Source organism: Thunnus thynnus, chromosome 10 (assembly GCF_963924715.1).
Source record: "Thunnus thynnus chromosome 10, fThuThy2.1, whole genome shotgun sequence".
Lineage (NCBI taxonomy): Eukaryota > Metazoa > Chordata > Actinopteri > Scombriformes > Scombridae > Thunnus > Thunnus thynnus.
Window position 1 is genome coordinate 18184076 of NC_089526.1, and position 17890 is coordinate 18201965.

The 17890-nt window shown below is 40.5% G+C and overlaps 3 protein-coding genes across 3 annotated transcripts; all 3 read right to left on the minus strand.

Moving 5' to 3' along the window:
• Positions 1-155: 155 nt before the first annotated feature.
• On the minus strand, positions 156-3427 carry hoxa10b (homeobox A10b). The gene is made up of 2 exons (XM_067601735.1): positions 1804-3427; positions 156-869 (listed from the first exon to the last, which is right to left on the minus strand). The coding sequence occupies exons 1-2, from the start codon at positions 2576-2578 to the stop codon at positions 595-597; spliced, it is 1050 nt and encodes a 349-aa protein (XP_067457836.1). The 5' UTR covers positions 2579-3427; the 3' UTR covers positions 156-594.
• Positions 3428-6397: 2970 nt separating this feature from the next.
• Positions 6398-8921, minus strand: hoxa11b (homeobox A11b). The gene is made up of 2 exons (XM_067601736.1): positions 8221-8921; positions 6398-7242 (listed from the first exon to the last, which is right to left on the minus strand). Exons 1-2 carry the CDS (start codon positions 8822-8824, stop codon positions 7010-7012), a joined length of 837 nt encoding a protein of 278 aa, XP_067457837.1. The 5' UTR covers positions 8825-8921; the 3' UTR covers positions 6398-7009.
• Positions 8922-14499: 5578 nt separating this feature from the next.
• On the minus strand, positions 14500-17154 carry hoxa13b (homeobox A13b). Its single transcript, XM_067600134.1, has 2 exons — positions 16462-17154; positions 14500-16213 (listed from the first exon to the last, which is right to left on the minus strand). Exons 1-2 carry the CDS (start codon positions 17093-17095, stop codon positions 15975-15977), a joined length of 873 nt encoding a protein of 290 aa, XP_067456235.1. The 5' UTR covers positions 17096-17154; the 3' UTR covers positions 14500-15974.
• Positions 17155-17890: the final 736 nt, after the last annotated feature.

Consider the following 17890-nt stretch of genomic DNA (forward strand, 5'->3'; position numbering starts at 1 on the left):
TATGAAGAGCATCATCTTACTGTAATAATATTTGCTGCGCACAAAGCGGTCCCAGTACAAAATGTAAAGGCAATGGCGCCACGCGCTACCTGTGCCAGCTTTCACCAGAATATTTAAACAGCGCGCAGTTTCTGAATGAAATAAGAAGTCTGCAGTTGCAGTGATGGCTTTATTAATTTGACCAGCAAAATGTGCAAATATTCATCAAATCTCTTGGGCTCTTTAGCCGTCACATAAAGGCCTACGTGTAACTGTAACACAAGTATCCCAAGGGTTGGTCCAGCATGCAAATTCCAATGGTTCACTCAGGTTGAATATACAATATGTACAAGCCTGAAGCTCTGAAACATTGTGGTCACATTCTGAACACTTAAAACACAACGGATTAACGTTACAAATGTAGCCATTTATAAATACATATCCACGACAAAATCAAACAGACGTGAAAATAACATTTTTTCAAATAACAACAATCAATAAGTTAGCAGTAGGGTCCTGTTTTTCCATGGACATTCTCACAGTTGGGTGGGTGGGGGGGCTCTGCACAGGCGCCCTTGCCATGGATGGAGGAGGGCGCCAAAGACCCAGACAGTCTCATGAGAAACTGAAGTTGCTGGAGAGCTCTCGGATCCTATTCTCCCGGCTCATTTTTTTCAGTTTCATCCTCCTGTTTTGGAACCAGATTTTGACTTGCCTGTCAGTGAGGTGCACACTGCGGCTGATCTCCAGACGACGCTCTCTAGTCAAGTACATGTTGAAGAGAAACTCCTTCTCCAGCTCCAGAGTCTGGTGCTTGGTGTAGGGGCAGCGCTTCTTTCGGCCACTCTTCGCTGTGAGCCAGTTAGCTGTACTTTCCATTTTCCCATCTCCTACAATGAAAGTGATACAGGATGTTAGGCAACAGGTGTGGCAAACACCATCATACCTGGAGGGAAGCATCAAATCTTTGTTAGAAATTAAAGACTAATACGATTCAAAAACCAAAATAGTAAAACTGTCAAACAAATAAAATTCTATTTTTACTGCAAGCTACTGAAGATAGTGTTCGGTATATATACGACTAATGAATGCTTTCTGTGCTCTGTGTGATTTTTACTACAGTGTTACGCACAAAGAAATATTTCCGTGAATACCCCATAGACTTGCAATTCAGCATTTTACCAGAAACTGCCATTTGCCCCGTTAAGCAGCTTTAACCACAGGAGCCTGTAGCCCACTGCACCTTTATTAAGACATAAAACATAGCCTGCTGAAATTATGGCAAGGCCTGTGCCTTTGATGAGGGGACAACTGACATCAGAATCCAGCACAGGACAAAATGAACTACACTGGATTGGCCTTGCTTTCCCTTGTCATAACAGAGTAATACAAGCCTCGTAATATTTAAAACACACGTGTGGAATTCCTGTATTTTCAATTATAAAAACTTCATATCGTTGCTTGTAAAAATAAATCCACGAGGCCCGTTTTAAAATAGCTTTGCAGTAGCAATAGCAGCCTAATAGCTATCTTTTTTAAAAAAAGCAGCTATGGAGCACAATAGCTCTGATCTTCGGCTCTGATTGGTTAAAGTCAGCTATTTCGCTTCATGCCTGGCAAACCGGTAAATATTCGATAAACGCACACCTGTGAGTGGCTGGCTGTTAACCTAAATATTAATCCTGCAATAGCGAATCAGCGCGCATACACTCAAGCATCCGTCTGTTGTTAGAAATCATTGGTTGGACAAAAAAAAAGAATGGAAACCTAAAAGCTATTATTTCCTTTTTCTGAAGCCTATTTTTACAATGCATGACTCTTCACCTTTTACGGGCTTTTCTGGACACTCAGCACTGCATGTCTCAGCGGGCTCAGGGGAGGATGAGCCCTCCGAGGAGAGGCGGCTGTCCTCCTCTCCGGCCGGGACGCAGGGCTCAGGGACAGGCGCCTCCTCGTGGCTCTCCCTCCGCTCCGGCTCCGCAGAAGCAGCCGGTGGCTGAGAGGTCTGGGTGTCCAAACGGGCAGATCGCTGCAGAGCAAAGTGATTCATGTTTGGCTGGACATCATGGTAAAGCCTGGAGGACGTGTATGTCTGAGACAAGCGGAAGTAGCCGGGGACGGGCACGGTGTTGCCGGTAACCGGGCATGATGCAGCCGAGTAGGAAATGTCATCTACTGTTGCTCCTTTAGGACATTTGTCAGACTCATAAAGGCAATACGCGCTCTCCTCTTTTATACTCGATGAGAACGAACACTGAGGCATATGCTGGCCGCTCGGTTGATCCACCCGGCATGATCTCGACGTTTCCAGCCACGTTTCCATCCCTTGAACATACGGCGTAGAAGACGGGATCACGCTTTGGGTACTTGGCTCGCTGCGCTTACCGATCCCCGGGAAACAGGAGCCACCCGAGAGTCCATATGAATATTCCGCCGCCGGTGGCAAATACACGCCGTTACTTTGGTAATATGAACCACTGTCGGTTCTCACGTTGATTAAAGAGTCCACGAAAAACGAATTTCCAGCTTGGTTGTTGGGGCATGTCATCGTTGTGGTATAATTTGACGGAGGATGAAGATAGCCCTTTCTGGCTGACATTTCTTGTGCAAAACATTGCTGAATAATTACTGATACTCACGCTTCTCACTGTAGCCTGCAGCCAATTAAAACACCAGGAGACTACAGACTCCTCCCAGTCCGACCAGGCTGCTCCACTGTGTCATATATTTTGTTTTAGGCTAAGTAAAGAAAACTGTGGGGGGAACGTCGTGCATCCGAGGGTATAGGTAAAATCTTTAAATCTCCTTTGAATCTCGGATTTTGAGCTTCAGTCACCACCTATAAGCCCGGAGCTGCCTATGTAAATTTAACAACAACCCCTATTTGACAACTCAGTAGTTGAAAGCTGTCCCTAACAATTATGTACAATGCATAGCTTTATGGCCAGTTTTACAGCACTGTAAAAATGAAGGGTTCTAGAGGTGCCTCTGAGAAGCTCAGGGTGCATCAAAGATCCAAAAAGGTCCTGTGTGACTCTTTGGTCGAGGGACTCTTAACCCTGTTTTTGCTGCTCTGGTTATTTCTATTGCAGTATCTTTTTAAAAAAAAAAAAATGTACCTCCTCATGGACTGTCCAGCAGCAGCAGTAGGTTTCATCTTACCATATTATGCTGCTCAGACTTTTACAAAGCCACTTCTTTGAGCCCTCGAGCTTATCTGATTGTGGTGTGAATATTGAGGGTGAAAATGTCACGATTGCATCCAGACACCTTTTTTGTTTTTTACTGCTCAGGCACTGTTGAGCATTTATAAAGGTGACACGCAGGCTCACTTAACTAAGTGGCACAGTTGTAGAGCTGCATGTTTCTTAATGGTCACCTACCTAATACTGACAGGATGGCGTTCTGTTGGTTTGTTTTCTTGCTTCTTTTTTTTACTGAATAGATTAAAATTCCCATATAAATGTTGTTATTATCTCCTTAATACACACACACACACACACACACACACACACACACACACACACACACACACACACACACACACACACACACACACACACTATTATCTTAAGAACAGGCCCATATAAAGCCCATTCTACTAAATTCACTTTACCCCTCCTACCAGCCATTTTACGAGTAAAATACGCAAAATTTCATTGTTGTTGTTTTTTTTACGTTTCAAGACTTTCACTATTTCGTTCTTCATAGAAAGTAGTTGGATACAATATATGTCCTTAGAGATGAAATGGGAAAAAAACATATTAATAAACGACTAGACAGAAAATAAAAATAGAAAATACAATACAACATCATACAAAACTACAATTTGTTAGCATAGAATTTCGGCTGTAACACGTGCGAAAGTATCACACACAAACTAAAGGAAGGCTGGTGATATATAACAGCTATTTAGTCCTAATTGAAAATAATCGAGACCAGTAATTCGATCTGGATCCATCATTTCTTGAAAACCTACAATTCCCTTCTTGCCATTAAATGAAATGTGGATATTTTGGTTCTAATCATTTCAGGCAACAATTAGTAAACACAAATCGTTCGCCTGCGCTGCTACAATATGTGAAATTTCGTCAAATTACGTCAAAGATTGCCTCCTTAAAAGACCGTCAATAGGGTCAGCAGTTTAGCGCACAGGCCTAAAAGCTAGTCTAACAAAAAGTCTCCAGATTACGCTGGAATACAACAGCCGGCCACCTCCATTTTCCTTAAGTCCAGAAATCTGAGCTACAGTTTATGTACAGCTATTTAATATGGCGTCAAACGTGCAGCAGTCTGGCTGCAATGAATGATAATAATCATTAACCCTGTTGGATTATTTCCTGTGATGTGCGCTGTGGGCTGTTCTTATATTATTATTCCCATAAAGTTTGAGTGTTATATATGATTATACGTTTTATTAAGAAAATCTTCTTCTTTTTTTAAAAGTAATTTAATTCTTTTTCAAATAAATGTTAAGTACTTAATGAAAATCCCATTGTGGCTGTTTTGTGTCAAAATGTCTCTCTGTGTCTTTCTGTGCCAGCGCGCAGGCACAAGCACTCACAACGAAACACACACACACACACACACGGATGCAACAAGCTGCATCAAAATATTTACAGTGAACAAATGATCTAAAGGAGAATCCAAGTTTGTTTGGTTTTTCATTTTTTCCAAGTCCTCCAAATGAAACGACAATGTAAACACAACAATTAAACATCATAAATCCAATACAGTGTTTATAAAATGAAGTCTGTTGTACATTTTAAACCGTATAGAGATTATAAAAGTTAGTGGGCCACAAAATGCTTGTAGTATAGGCCCTACTCCTTTATTGCGCACTCCAAGCCTATAGCGTTTGCAAAATTGCAACCTGAGAACCCGCATTAAATTTGATGTTCAAACATCTTTTCTTGCACTATTTATTTCTCCACATGTTGCCAGGAACGCTTATACATTTCAACATCTGCACCTACGATGAAAAACTGCGTCTTCGTGGTGTTTTTCAGGTGGAGATGAACCAGACATACTTCCTTAAATCACATTAAGAACCCAGTCATAAAAAGCACACCGTAATATTTCTGTGCCTACCTTTACAATGAAATCCTGAGGTGGTGACATATCTTAAAGCAGCTGAGCGATGAGTCAAACTTCTTTTATATCTCAATTCACGGCAATGACATTGATCTGAGGAGCGCCACCTAGTGGGCGAAGGACGGCAAACCTACACACGCTGCAACGCAACACACTAGCAAATGCAGAATATTCCTACCCCGGTAAGATGCTGAAACAAATGACGCCGGAAAGGTCCGTGAACACAAGCTTTCAGTGCTCCCAGCCGTTGTTTTTCAGCCCCTTAGTCACAGTTAATAACCTTGGTCTCAGACGCTTTATTGCACTACACTCCAAATGCTCCAGACGAATCTGCGTTTTATGGCCAAGTTACTGGAGCAACTGGGAGGATGTGCAGCAATCAAAGCGGAATTCCTGGGAGCCTCACAGGATGCACGGTGTAAGGAAGGGCATCAGGGCCCTTATTAGCTTATGGCAGGCCATTCAAGCTGTTTTCAGAGGCCTGGTGGTGGATAAAGCCACCTGAACCCAATTTCTACCCATCTTTTTATGTGCGCGGCCTTCAATTTGCCCTCCTTTTCAAGTGGACATAAATCGTCTTGTCCTAAATTTACTCCCTGATTATTTAGTATCAAACTGATACAGGCTGTTAGGATGAATCAACTCCAGATAAATGATCAAACAGCTAGGGATAATTGGAGCAGTGATCTGGAGTTTGTCCATCTTTTTTTATTCCATCTAAATATGACTGATGGATGACTTTTTTTTAGTGGATAAACCGAACATGGTCTTATACCGCCTTCTTTTGGAAAGAGACGGTGTGTCAGATATGCATTCAAACAAGTGTCAAGATTGTTTCAGTAAGCCCTAACAGGCATGTTAGGTCAGAAATCAGCCTTTCCACATCGCCCCAGAAAGGAATGAACCCTTTGTAATGGATATCAAATTATAACTGCAGCAGATCCTATTTCTTAGCCATGAGGTAATAAAAAAAGCATCAGACATCATGCATCTGATACGATCCACGTGCTGGCATATAAAACAAAATATGGGATTATGTTTCATTTGAGGTTTTTACTCTTTTTATCACCAGTTTGCCCTTTAGATAAACTTAGAGAATAATCCAACTTTACGGGCAAAAGCTCAACAAAGCACTTGTACTGTGAGGTCAAACGCAGATGTTAAATATCACTGAATATCCGACTGAAAATGCATGAGACGAATGAAGTGGGATGATTCAACTCATCCTTTGGCAATATGCAAGATTGACCAAGAATTTTGGAAGAGCTGATCATCGCCAAACAATGTCAGATGAAAGCTGTTAGTAATTCCAAAACACATAAAATGATTTCCAGTCACCGGAGTTGTATTTGTACAATAAAATTAAAAGATTAAGAGGAGAAAAAAAGGAAAAAATACGAACAGTAGTTTGCTGTGAATATTTCTGGTCACAAAAGTTGCGTGTGCGTGCGTAAATTTGGGGAACAAATAACATTTTTCATTTAAAGGAAAATTAAGACTTTTTTGGTAAATGCAGTACAGTAATCTCTGTGTGAGTACAGTAATTATTTTATTATCAATGACACAAATAACATGAAGAGAATTTAGGCTTAACTGGTTTTCCGCGTAAGCACACTATACACGCAACCATGTAACTTTAAAATTTGGAAAATTGTCGCTTGGTTTGGACAAGCAAAAAAAATAGGCCAAATAATCTTATCAATAATAATAATAATAATAATAATAATAATAATAATAATAATAATAATAATAATAATAATAATAATAATAATAATAGAGCCAGAGTGTTTAATGACAAAATAGTGTATAAATAGTAGAATTCTCTATGGAGTCTGGCACATTAAAAAAATCGTCATCCTGTCCAGGTGAGATGTGGGTATTGTCTAGATGAGGGGTGCATGGCTGCACGCCATGCAGTCACAGTCTTTGTTCAGTTTTATAGCAGGGGGTTCGTGGTGTAGTACTGTAAACGGTCTCTGTTCAGTTTCTTCTCCTTCATCCTCCTGTTCTGAAACCAGATTTTGACCTGGCGATCTGTCAGGTTGAGCATCCGCGAGAGCTGCAGACGCTTCTCTTTGTTGATGTAAACGCTGAAAAAGAATTCCCTCTCCAGTTCCCTGATCTGATACTTTGAATATGGACATCTCTTCTTGCGCGTCCTTTGGCCACCTGAAACACAACAACAACAACAACAACAAAAAAAAAGGCAAAGGTCACCTCATCAGATATGGCAACATGAAATCATGCATCTATTTCTTGCTTTGACACAGCAGTGGTGGTCTACAAGTGCTCAAGAGTTCAAGTGTTTCCCTCCTCGCAGGCCTACAGGACCGAGAATTGTAAACAGAGACTGCACTTGATAGTGGCACATGTTGGGCATGAAAGACTGCATGTCGGAAGTTATGAAAACTCACTGAAATCAGTGAAACCACACTGGCTGGTTTTCAAGAGTGAGGGCATGGGCCTAAACCAAACAGTCAGGAGTATCAAGTATCTGATATGCTTATACTGTCCGCTCTTGATTTCACTGTGCGTAAAGAGCTGTTATTTCAGTGTTAGTGAGGCATGTTCCTTCATGGAAACTGTTGAATTAAATCCTTGCAAATCCGGCGAATTTGTCAATGTTTATCTTTAAATAGAGAGCAAGTCTTAAACCTAAAGTCTTGTCCAAAGTCAGATTAAAGTGCCCCAGTTGCCCCATTTTGTCAACACAGAGTAAATCAAATGTAAAGTAAATATATATACATCATAAACATAAATATAATGATCTAATGTGTCATAAATACATAGACAAAACAGGGGGTGTGTGTGTATATATACTTTTAAATATTTACATTATTATTTTTCATGGTGTTCATTGTTATCTAGTATATAAATGTAGTTTACGGACTAAATAGTCTATGCCTATTTAAACTCACATCTGAGGGGAAAAGTGGAGATCTTGTGTGAACTACAAATTAAACGCCAAATTCTTCACGGCCAATTTCAATCCCAAGCACGTGATCTTGTCGTTTATAACATAGTTTTGTTATAGGGTAAATCTGCAGGCCCTCCATAAACCTTACGTGCTTATAAAACAGCATATAAAAAGCTTTAAGAGCAACGCGTTAGATTTTGCTCCTTCTTGCATTAAGCGGCGCTACTCACTGCTGTTTTTGCGCTGCTTCTCCTCGCTGTGGCCGGGGGACGACTTGGGGCTGCAGCTCTCTGCCGTGTCCGAGCCCGGGTGAGCCGGAGCGGGGCTTGTTTTGGCGGCGTGTCTGTCCGTGTCTGCTGCCTGTGTGCCTGTCGGTGTTGTGCTGTTTTCTGCGCTCCCGTAGGCAGTGTCGAAAAACTGGTCAAACGCCTGCGGCAGGACGCCGTTCCTGCCAACGCTGCCATAGAAGCCAGGCGTCGGGTGCGAGCTGGAGTGGCTGGCGCCGGAGCCGCTTTTCACCAGGATCTCTCCCCCCCTTGAGGTCGGGCTCGTCCAGCCGTCCCTGTGCACGATGTCCTCAGTATAGCAGTGGGATAGGCTCCCCCTGCTGTGGTGCCATTTACTGGGAGTATCAATGCCATAGTCTCTGAAAGCCACATCTCTCACGGACGGGACCTGTGGCAGAGCTGAGGACTGGTAGGAGTATGCCATGGGGCAAGAGGACTGGCTCTGGGTTAAATAATGAGGGAGACCCGAGAAGTCTGCTCCGGAGACGTAATAAGTGCAGCTCGGTAAATACATATTAGACCCAGAGACCCGCTCATCAAAATCCATATTCTGCTGTTGGAAACGTCCTACAATAATCCTCTCATAGTTCCTCCGCGGCGCTGCGCTCCAGTCACTTTGAGGCAGATTGGTGGAGCAGAAATCCTTAGACGTACAAGCTGACGTGGGGATCCATCTCTATCCATTCCTGAGGGCCAAAGCCATGTGACCACTGGCACAAAATGACAGATAGCCTACGCCTCAACGTAGGCTATATGAGTCAATGAGTTTATAAAGTGGACCTTTGGCTGTATGGGAAAGGAAAAATACTGAGAGGGGAATTTTGCATCGATTCGTTTTGGGCAATTTTGAAAGAGCTTCATATCTTACACACTGGTTCATTCTTTTTGCAGATCAGCAGAGCTACTTCCAACTGCCTGTAGACTGATACTATTTAATAACCAAACTACAAGGAAGGAAAAAGAAAGGAATTATATCCGATTCCAAGCGAAGATGCTTAACCTGCCAAATTTTTACCTTTAAGTTCGTTTTTAAACATAACCCTCACCTTAACCCTAACCTTAACCTCTGAGGAGACGTCTGAAACCTTTCAAAGACAAGGATCACATTTTTCCACCAGAAGGCAACAAGATAGACTTTGCTACGGATGTAAGGCTTATTTCTTGTGGCACAAAATGCGTTTAATGCAAGTTCTGTTGAGAAACTTTGGGCCTGTACCACACATGCGCTTTTTTGGAAGCTATTTTCATATATATAATCTATTTTTAAACGATTTTATCATTGAGTACATGGTAGGAATTAATTCCTCGTCTGTCAGTTGTGTTCAATATAGCTCCTCTGGCTATATATAGACCAATCTGGTCCACAAGTGGCGGAGTAATGTGAGTCATGCTGCACTTTTGTCAGGCATCAGTCCAGTTTGGCACCCAGGGACAAAAAAGACAATAGCCTTTAAAGATAGGCTTGGTTATCAATCTTATGTGGTTGCTATGTGTTTGTCTGGAACATAATTTTCAGGAGCATTACCGCATGCCATCTCGACTCAGGTGAAAACGTCATTATGCCCAAAAAATGTTTAATTGCGCGCCGGTTTGTCTGTTTTACGCGTAAAAGTTGATCAATGTCCATATGGTTCATTGTCACGTGTGCTTGAACTGAACCATCACATTCATGCAAATTTTACTTTTAAGACTAAACGCATGGAGGATTCATCTTGTGCAATTCTAAAATGTTGGGATAAAAGCTAGAAAAATGGCCACATGCATAGCTTGAATGAGGGTAATCGGCTGACATGTACGCAGTCACGACAAAACATGCGTTTAACATTTATTGTAAACATACAGGTGTTGTTTATAGGCTATGAATAATAAAAGTATTTGCCGAAGGGGCTGCAGCCTTTACATCGCCCGCTCTCTCTATGCAGTGCCCAATATAAACCTTTGGACACGGGCTATTTCCCACTCTACAATTCATTTTCATTTGTCATCGCTGCTGAGTAAGTGGGTGCATGTGTCACATATCACTAATCCTGTTATGCAGCCAATTTTTAAATTTAGTCCAAATCTACTTTTCATACTTCAAAGACTGCATTTGTCATCTGCCGGGAAGCATTAAGAGGCTGCGTAATATTTCATTCCGCCCAGGTGGTTTGCTGTTTGACTTCAGCGGGCAGGGTGTTGTTATATAACTGCTGTTTATTTGGCGATCAAATTTGTCTTACATAATATACTTTTCTTTTTGATTCCTATTTTTATTCCTTTGTGATTTTTTTTTCAGTCATATAAGCTCAGCTCAGCCTTTAGGCCGAGGCTGCAGGAGTGGCCTAGTTTGTCACATTAAGCCTCCTTCGTCCAGGACGCTTCTCAAACAGCTTCATCCACAAACATTTGGATGTGTATTGTACACAAATGTGTATTAATACATTCATCTAAGTGAGGCAGCTTCATTGGGATCATGTTGATAATAAACATGTAGGCTGTAAACAAAAAGCCTTGACCTCCAGCCAGTTATCATAATAAGGAAAACTAATGCGCAAAAATATATTTCCATTAGCCCTTTAATTTCGTTTTCTTCTATGGATCAATCTTAGCCTTTAAGCTTAAAATTATAATTTAGCCGAATAAAATGTGTCGTGGATTAATGTCACTTTAAAAGGTGGGTTAATACTTTGTATAAAAAGTTAATTGTACTGACTTTACATTACCAAAACATTAAAAGACACGCATGTACATTACACTGACACAAGCACATGGAAGAGCTTCAGTTGAAATAAAGATAGAAATTCAAAAAAAAAGTCCTCTGGCTCTGTGCCACAGTACCACCCTCTGGAGAAATACATGATATTTATTCAGTTTGTGCGGGGAAAAAAAGTCAAAAGCTCAACACATTGAAATATATTTATCCCAGTGGCGACTGATATGGGTGTCAGGAGGCAGCTAAAGGGGATGTGAAAATAAAAACAGTCTTCTTGCTTTCACAGAATTTTTTTGTCGATACTTGAGGAGGAATGTGCTTCAACTTAACTGCCTGAGAAGCTGTGCGCCTTCTTCCTTTCCTGCTCCCTGAGTTGATTTCACAAGGAGACACTTTCTAATATTTTAGGCAAACGGTGCCACTTAATATGTCCAATTAAAGAGGAATGGGTAATATTTTACTGAATTAATTACACATGTATTCATATAACTAAATCATTTGAGTAATAATTGAAAAAGAAGCTATTTTTGTGTTACTCATCTAGTGTAAAAGGGGGGAGGGGGGGGCTGTTTATTTACAAGGATTGCTGGTGTAAACAACGCCTTTACCAGCAGCAGAAAGCATTATCAACTCAAATATAGTTTGTCTGTGAATTTAAACAGCTGTTAATCAATAAAGCATTGTCAGCAGGTTTCAGTCCGGTGTTTTAAATGTGTTAATATTCCTATCATGGACAGTGCCTTTGAAGAAAAAAAAAGTTCCAGAGGAAACCAAACTGTGTGGCAAGAAAACAAGTTTGATATGTCTTCAATTTTCTGGATTTTCTGATGACTTGAGAGAAAAAAACAAATTGATTTACTACTTATATTAACGCTTATTTGTCTCGTGATTCTTTCAACACAATTTGTAAATGTTTATGTGAGGTTGGGATGAAGAAAAGCGCATTTATTTATAAATGACTGAGAAATAGTGACCTGATTGGCTTCATTAATGGAGGTAATATGTCTTTAATTTTCCCTACACGTGTATGAGCCTCTATGTGGACTCTATGAAAGGTACACAAACAATCTGCTTACCAATGAGGTGAAGTGGATGAGGGGGAGTTTGTGTGTGTGTGTGTGTGTGTGTGTGTGTGTGTGTGTGTGTGTGTGTGTGTGGAGGAGAAGGAGGAAGAGGAAGGGGGCGAGGGGGGGTTGCTTTTCCGGAAGCAGTGTGCTGTTGGGGGTGTTTACAGTTGAAGCTGTGGTTGTAAAATACAACCACTTAAAAACCTTAATTAAACTTTGATTCACAAATTCAATCTCGCATATGAATCTCAGGCTGTCGAACATTATGTAACCGAATCGTGAGAGGCAGCAGTTGTAATAGCTTGAAATGAATCACACATTAATCACAATACCTGTCTGTCTTCACTTTGACCTGCTCTGCTGTTATTTTCCATGCTATAATTGGCTAATTCAGTTCTGCGTGATCTTATAAAGCGGTGACAGCTCGGCTATATTAAGAATAACAATCGACAATCGTGTTTGGCTTCAACAAATGTGAAAAAAGTAATTTAAAGAAAGGGGAAAAAATCATTTAAAAAAGCTTTATTTGTATAGATAAAGGGGAAATTATTTTGCTGACATCATGTGAATGCCTACTCCGACCGATGGGGGGAGAGGGGGGGGGGCACTTTGCCTTTAAGTTTATTTGATTCATCAATTAAGATTTGCGTCTTTGTCTGAAGTTCAATGAACAACGTTAAACACACACACACACACTCACACACACACACACACACACACACACGCACACACAAAATACACACACACACACACACACACACACACACACACACACACACACACACACGCACACAAAACACAAAAGCTACCAGATATTTCATGATATAATTTTCAGTTTTGTGAAGCTTTAATTTCCTCAGACTGAGCCATTCTTCGTTAAGTTGTGTCATATATTGGCGCTTTCTTTGCATAATGTCAGTTTAAATTCAGCAAGAGTACAAATTTTCACTTATTATGATTATTAAATAATCATTTTATATGCTGTTAGAACTATTATGGTGATCCACTCAGGCCTGCATGGGACATTTTTATAATGAGATGCATTAACTTGTTCGGCTGTTTGAGGGACCAGTTACACAGAATACCAGAAGGGTGAAAAGTGATCAACAGTTATTTCTAACGGGACTCTTTCTCAGTAAGGTGGAAGAATATTAACACCAACATGATCGCTATCATTCCCACCAAAAAAGTGGAAGAGTGAAAGCGATCAAAGTGCTTAGGAAACATTAAGAATGTCTTAAATGATGAAATTATCTGTCAGAGGCCCAACTTGGCCTCTCCAAGTGCTCTTGAGCAATAAACTTGTCTGCTCGTTTGCGAAACTATCCTGCCAGCAGCTACATGTATGACAGAGTTGAAGGGTTGCTGCCTCTTACTGAGACAATTGTTCCCTTTTGAACGGTACAAACCCATCCTTCAGATCCAGCCAGACAGAGGAATTGAACTCGCAACCTGCCGGTTATTGTTTGGTTCTGGTATTCTGATATTTTTTGTTTGAAACAATTCTGTGAATGAATCCAATACGTTGATATCGCATGTGTCGATATTAATGTGCTCAATTGGATGCTGTTAACACCATGATACAATTATGATACAGTATTTCATAAATTATTAGGCGGAATATCATTACAGAAAACTAATGAGAAGAATTATGTGTAATAGTCGAGGGATTGTTGGAAGTGCGGCCTCTTAACCCAAAAAGTTATTTTTGTTTTAAAAAAGCTCTTTTTGGGGGCCTGTTTATATCTAACTGATCTAAGCAGATTTTCTTTGTAAAATTCGAGTTTTTGGTTTCAAAATGTGACATCGTTTATTTTCAAAAATCCATTAGGCACTTTTTGTCTTGAAGGACAAGTCACGTGTGGACTTGACGAATTTATGCAAATAGATGCACCTTTTACATGTTACAGACTTCGATTGAATTGGGATGAATTAATATCAGTATGAATAACAAAACAAGCATAAAAAAACAAACAAAATCTTACATTGCACTGTACAAAATACTCCCAGGGTGCATTTTCATCAACCTAACTGTACCGCCCACCAGTCTAATGTTATCTTTTTGAGGAAATAAGCATCAATGGAACATTAATTAAAATGAATGATCTGTCAGCTGACTTTCGATTCACGTTATGAACAAATAAAACGTAAATGCTGAATGAGATGCATTAAAGTAATAATAACAATAATGCCAATGGTGTTTAGCCTATGACGAAATAAATATAATCATCATCACCGTCATACTCACAACGTTTCTGTTGTGCCATTATTTCAATAAAGTCTATTCAATTTAAATATCTTAATACTATAATACAAGCTATCCCTTTATTTTTGTTATAGTATCCTAAAGAACAGATAGAACTATAGAGATAAGGCTTTGAGTTCTGACCTTGATTGTATAAGTTGACATAATTGACACAAAAAAAGTAGGCTGGTAGATATAAATTAATAGGTATTTCTCTCTCTCTCTCTCTCTCTCACACACACACACACACACACACACACACACACACACACACACACACACACACACACACACACACACACACACACGCACACTCCACCCACACATTTTGAGCTTTTTTGAGAGGAGGGGCGGATACACAGGAAGATGCAGAGACAACAGTCTACGCTGTGCTGGCGGCGTTTCGCCACTAGATGGCGACATAAACTCTTAATGGTGGAAACACAGTGAGGTTTTGAGTTGGTTCCCTCCTACAGGCCTGTTGGCCTAAAAGCCTCCTGTGTCATCAGTTGAGGGAACATTTTGTAACCATTTGTAAATCACATTTACCATTAGAGGGACTGACAAAGACTATCCCCGTTCGATAAAGCATCCATGTCCAAATTGGACTAAAAAAAAGGTGAAATTAAAAAACTCCACAAGCTTACAACGCGTCTCTCAAACATTTATTGACAAGAAACTTCGGCTATTGCAGTCAAAAAAGGGAGAATATATAGAGTTGCAGTCTGATAGTATTTACACGTTTAAATATGTCTATGATTTCAGTATTTTTCTGCAAAATCCTGAATGACTGACAGACAGAAATTGCATAGGTGAGCCCTCTGACAGGCGAGTTACTCTGAGAAAAAACGCAGTGTTCAAAAAAAAAAAAAAAAAAAAAAAAAAACAGTAATATGGACAAAGTGTGAGCCAACGAAATTGGCCCACAAAATTCAGACCAGTCTCATGTTTGATAACGTTTCATATGACACTTACAGGGCTGATTAAACAACTCTAAAAGCTTATTTTAAACGGATTGATTACATTTCTATAGGCAGGGATGTAGTGTAAACTTCCAAATTGTGGGATAGAGTTTATCTAACAATAAAAATCAATTGTGTAGCTCTTTGCACCAAAGACATGCGACGTAAACACAGATTTTTAGATTTTCTTTGCTGAAAACATAATTCTCGATATACATTTTTTGGTTATTTCGTAATTATGTTTCACTCAGTCTGTTTGCTTTGTAATAATCACTAGCTGAAGGTGACAGTTTGGCCACCTTTCTGTTTCCCACTACATCACTGTCTAAAGATGAAAGCTGTCGTAACTGATTCCAGGAGCCTTGATTTCTGTTCTGGATTAAGTGGAATAAAAAAAAAAAAAACGCAGGGCTGCAAACAGTGCACAGGCCTCCGAGGCAGTATGTCTTATCTTTCGGTGAATATTATATGGAGATCATGCATCCCACGTAGAATCACCTTGGTCAACATGTTGCAAACCATTTCCGATCCTCTGTCAACAGGCCGCATCGACTGTTTCCAATTAAAATGTGAGGAAGGAGGAAATGTGTAGGTCAAATCAGAGCCACTCTGGCGACACAGAAACCGTTCATAATGTAATAAATTATAGCACAGTTTATATATGGATTTGAGGCGCATCCATGTCCGCCTTTTCTAAAACAGGAGTTTGTTTTAGCATCGCCAGTGCAGAGCTAACTGGAGCTCTTGAATTTATTGACGACTTTCTTCTCCTTAACGCGCCTGTTCTGAAACCAGATTGTCACTTGTCTCTCTGTCAGATTTGTCTGAGCGGATATTCTCCTCCTTTTGTCCTTGGTGATGAATTTATTGGTGGCGTACTCCCTTTCCAGTTCTTTGAGCTGCACCTTGGTGTATGGCACACGCTTCTTTCTCCCACGGCGGATAGAGTTGTCTCCACCAGATATAGTGTCTGTGGGGTGGGAAAAAAAAAAATAAAGCAACATCTTATCTTAATCAGCCTGTTTGCAATAGATTGAAAAATAAATTTATTTAATTCTGTATTTTTTCCTTTTCATCTTTCACACGCTTTATTTCAAATACAGCTGGAAAAGCAAAAATGATGACTTAGATTACGCAACACATGCACATATTATTGCGAGTTATTGCACCTCTCAATAAGCATCGCGTTTATATATGTTAATAAAACATATAAAATACCTTGTAACGAGGATTTCCACAGAGGATTCGACTGTGACTGCTCCTTGGTGCAGTAAACTTGGCCACTCCAACCATTGGTGATGGCCCATGGCTGGTAAGGCTCCATGGGCAACAGAGAGTCGTGTCTTGGCTCAGATGGAGCACTCAGGGCAGGGACGACAGGGACGTCTAAGTAGCTGGGCTGATAAGGTCCCGAGGAATAGCCTTGATAAAACGCAAATTCTTTCGCACGAGTCGAGAACTCCTCACCAGAGACCGATGAGTCCATGTATTTATCGCCATAACCAGAGGGCTGCGCGCAAGCCTTGACGCTGCCGTGTGACATCCTGCATGGGTAATAACTGCTGCCAAAATATCCATAGGGCAAAGATGCATTGGGTGAGCTCTGAGTGGCAGAACAGGGGCTGCATTGTTTGCCAGGCTCCCCCATGCCAGAGACTGGCACCTCACTAGCAGTGTAGGTGGTGCTCGGAGCCAGCGAGGTTGGATGCGCTAACAAATTCCTGCACTGGTTTGCAGCAAAATTGCCTCCAGTAAATCCCTCCATGTTCTTGCTTCTTTCATCCAAGTGGTTGTCGTAGAGAAACATCACCGGGTCAATCCAGTGCGAATGGAGGAGTAATGAAGCGGTCATAGCATGCCCTATACATCGAGACGACCAACTCTTTTTCAAAATCCCCTCGACTGAACAGAGACAGGGACTCCGGCAGAGTAACGATACCAACACGCCTGAGTACATAAAGATCGCAAGGTTATTGGCCGGGGCCAAACACGTGATATGCAAAGGAGATGATAAACGTCTGGACATCAGATAATGCAGATCAGGGCTGTATATTTGTGCAGATGCAATATACATCAGCATATCTATGTTTTTATACAAAGAACTCTTATGGGTATTTTTTCCCTAAACTCAGTGATATTGGAATCTCTAGCTGGGTGAAACTGTGATGTGGAGACATATTTGACTATCATGTTTTGCTATCAGAACAGACTTGTTTGATGAAGTCTTTGATACATGTCGTGACAAAAACTAAAAGTGAATTATATGCATATTTTTACAGCGGAATGAATGCGTAATTACGCGTGCCATTTCAGTTGCATATGCTCTCACTTTAAGGGTAAGGCAAAAAGGATTTCGGATATCTGGATTCAAAATAATTTGGGTTATATATTTTAAGAATGGACTTCTTTACGCGCTTTCAGTCAAAGGTGCAGACTTTAACTAAATGTATTATCGTGTGCTTAAATGATCTGGACTTATTGATTGGTTTTGGAATGAGGGTTTAAGCATTGTGGTTATGCGGGCAGGTTTAACAGAAAAATAAATACAGATACATCTATAATGGATGTTTTAAAAATAGATATTAGAACAACATTAATAAATTACATCATCTTAATTTGGCACTGCAACGTGTCAATGTAAATACAG

What these genes read in the sequence shown, in the direction of transcription:
- hoxa10b (XM_067601735.1), bottom strand. Translation starts at nt 2,578, where the DNA reads ATGTCAGCCAGAAAGGGCTATCTTCATCCTCCGTCAAATTATACCACA. An exon ending in TCCAGAAAAGCCCGTAAAAG is followed by an intron (nt 870 to 1,803) that starts GTGAAGAGTCAT and finishes CTTTCATTGTAG; the next exon opens with GAGATGGGAAAATGGAAAGT.
- hoxa11b (XM_067601736.1), bottom strand. Translation starts at nt 8,824, where the DNA reads ATGGATTTTGATGAGCGGGTCTCTGGGTCTAATATGTATTTACCGAGC. An exon ending in GAAGCAGCGCAAAAACAGCA is followed by an intron (nt 7,243 to 8,220) that starts GTGAGTAGCGCC and finishes GTTGTGTTTCAG; the next exon opens with GTGGCCAAAGGACGCGCAAG.
- hoxa13b (XM_067600134.1), bottom strand. Translation starts at nt 17,095, where the DNA reads ATGACCGCTTCATTACTCCTCCATTCGCACTGGATTGACCCGGTGATG. An exon ending in GTGGAAATCCTCGTTACAAG is followed by an intron (nt 16,214 to 16,461) that starts GTATTTTATATG and finishes CCCACCCCACAG; the next exon opens with ACACTATATCTGGTGGAGAC.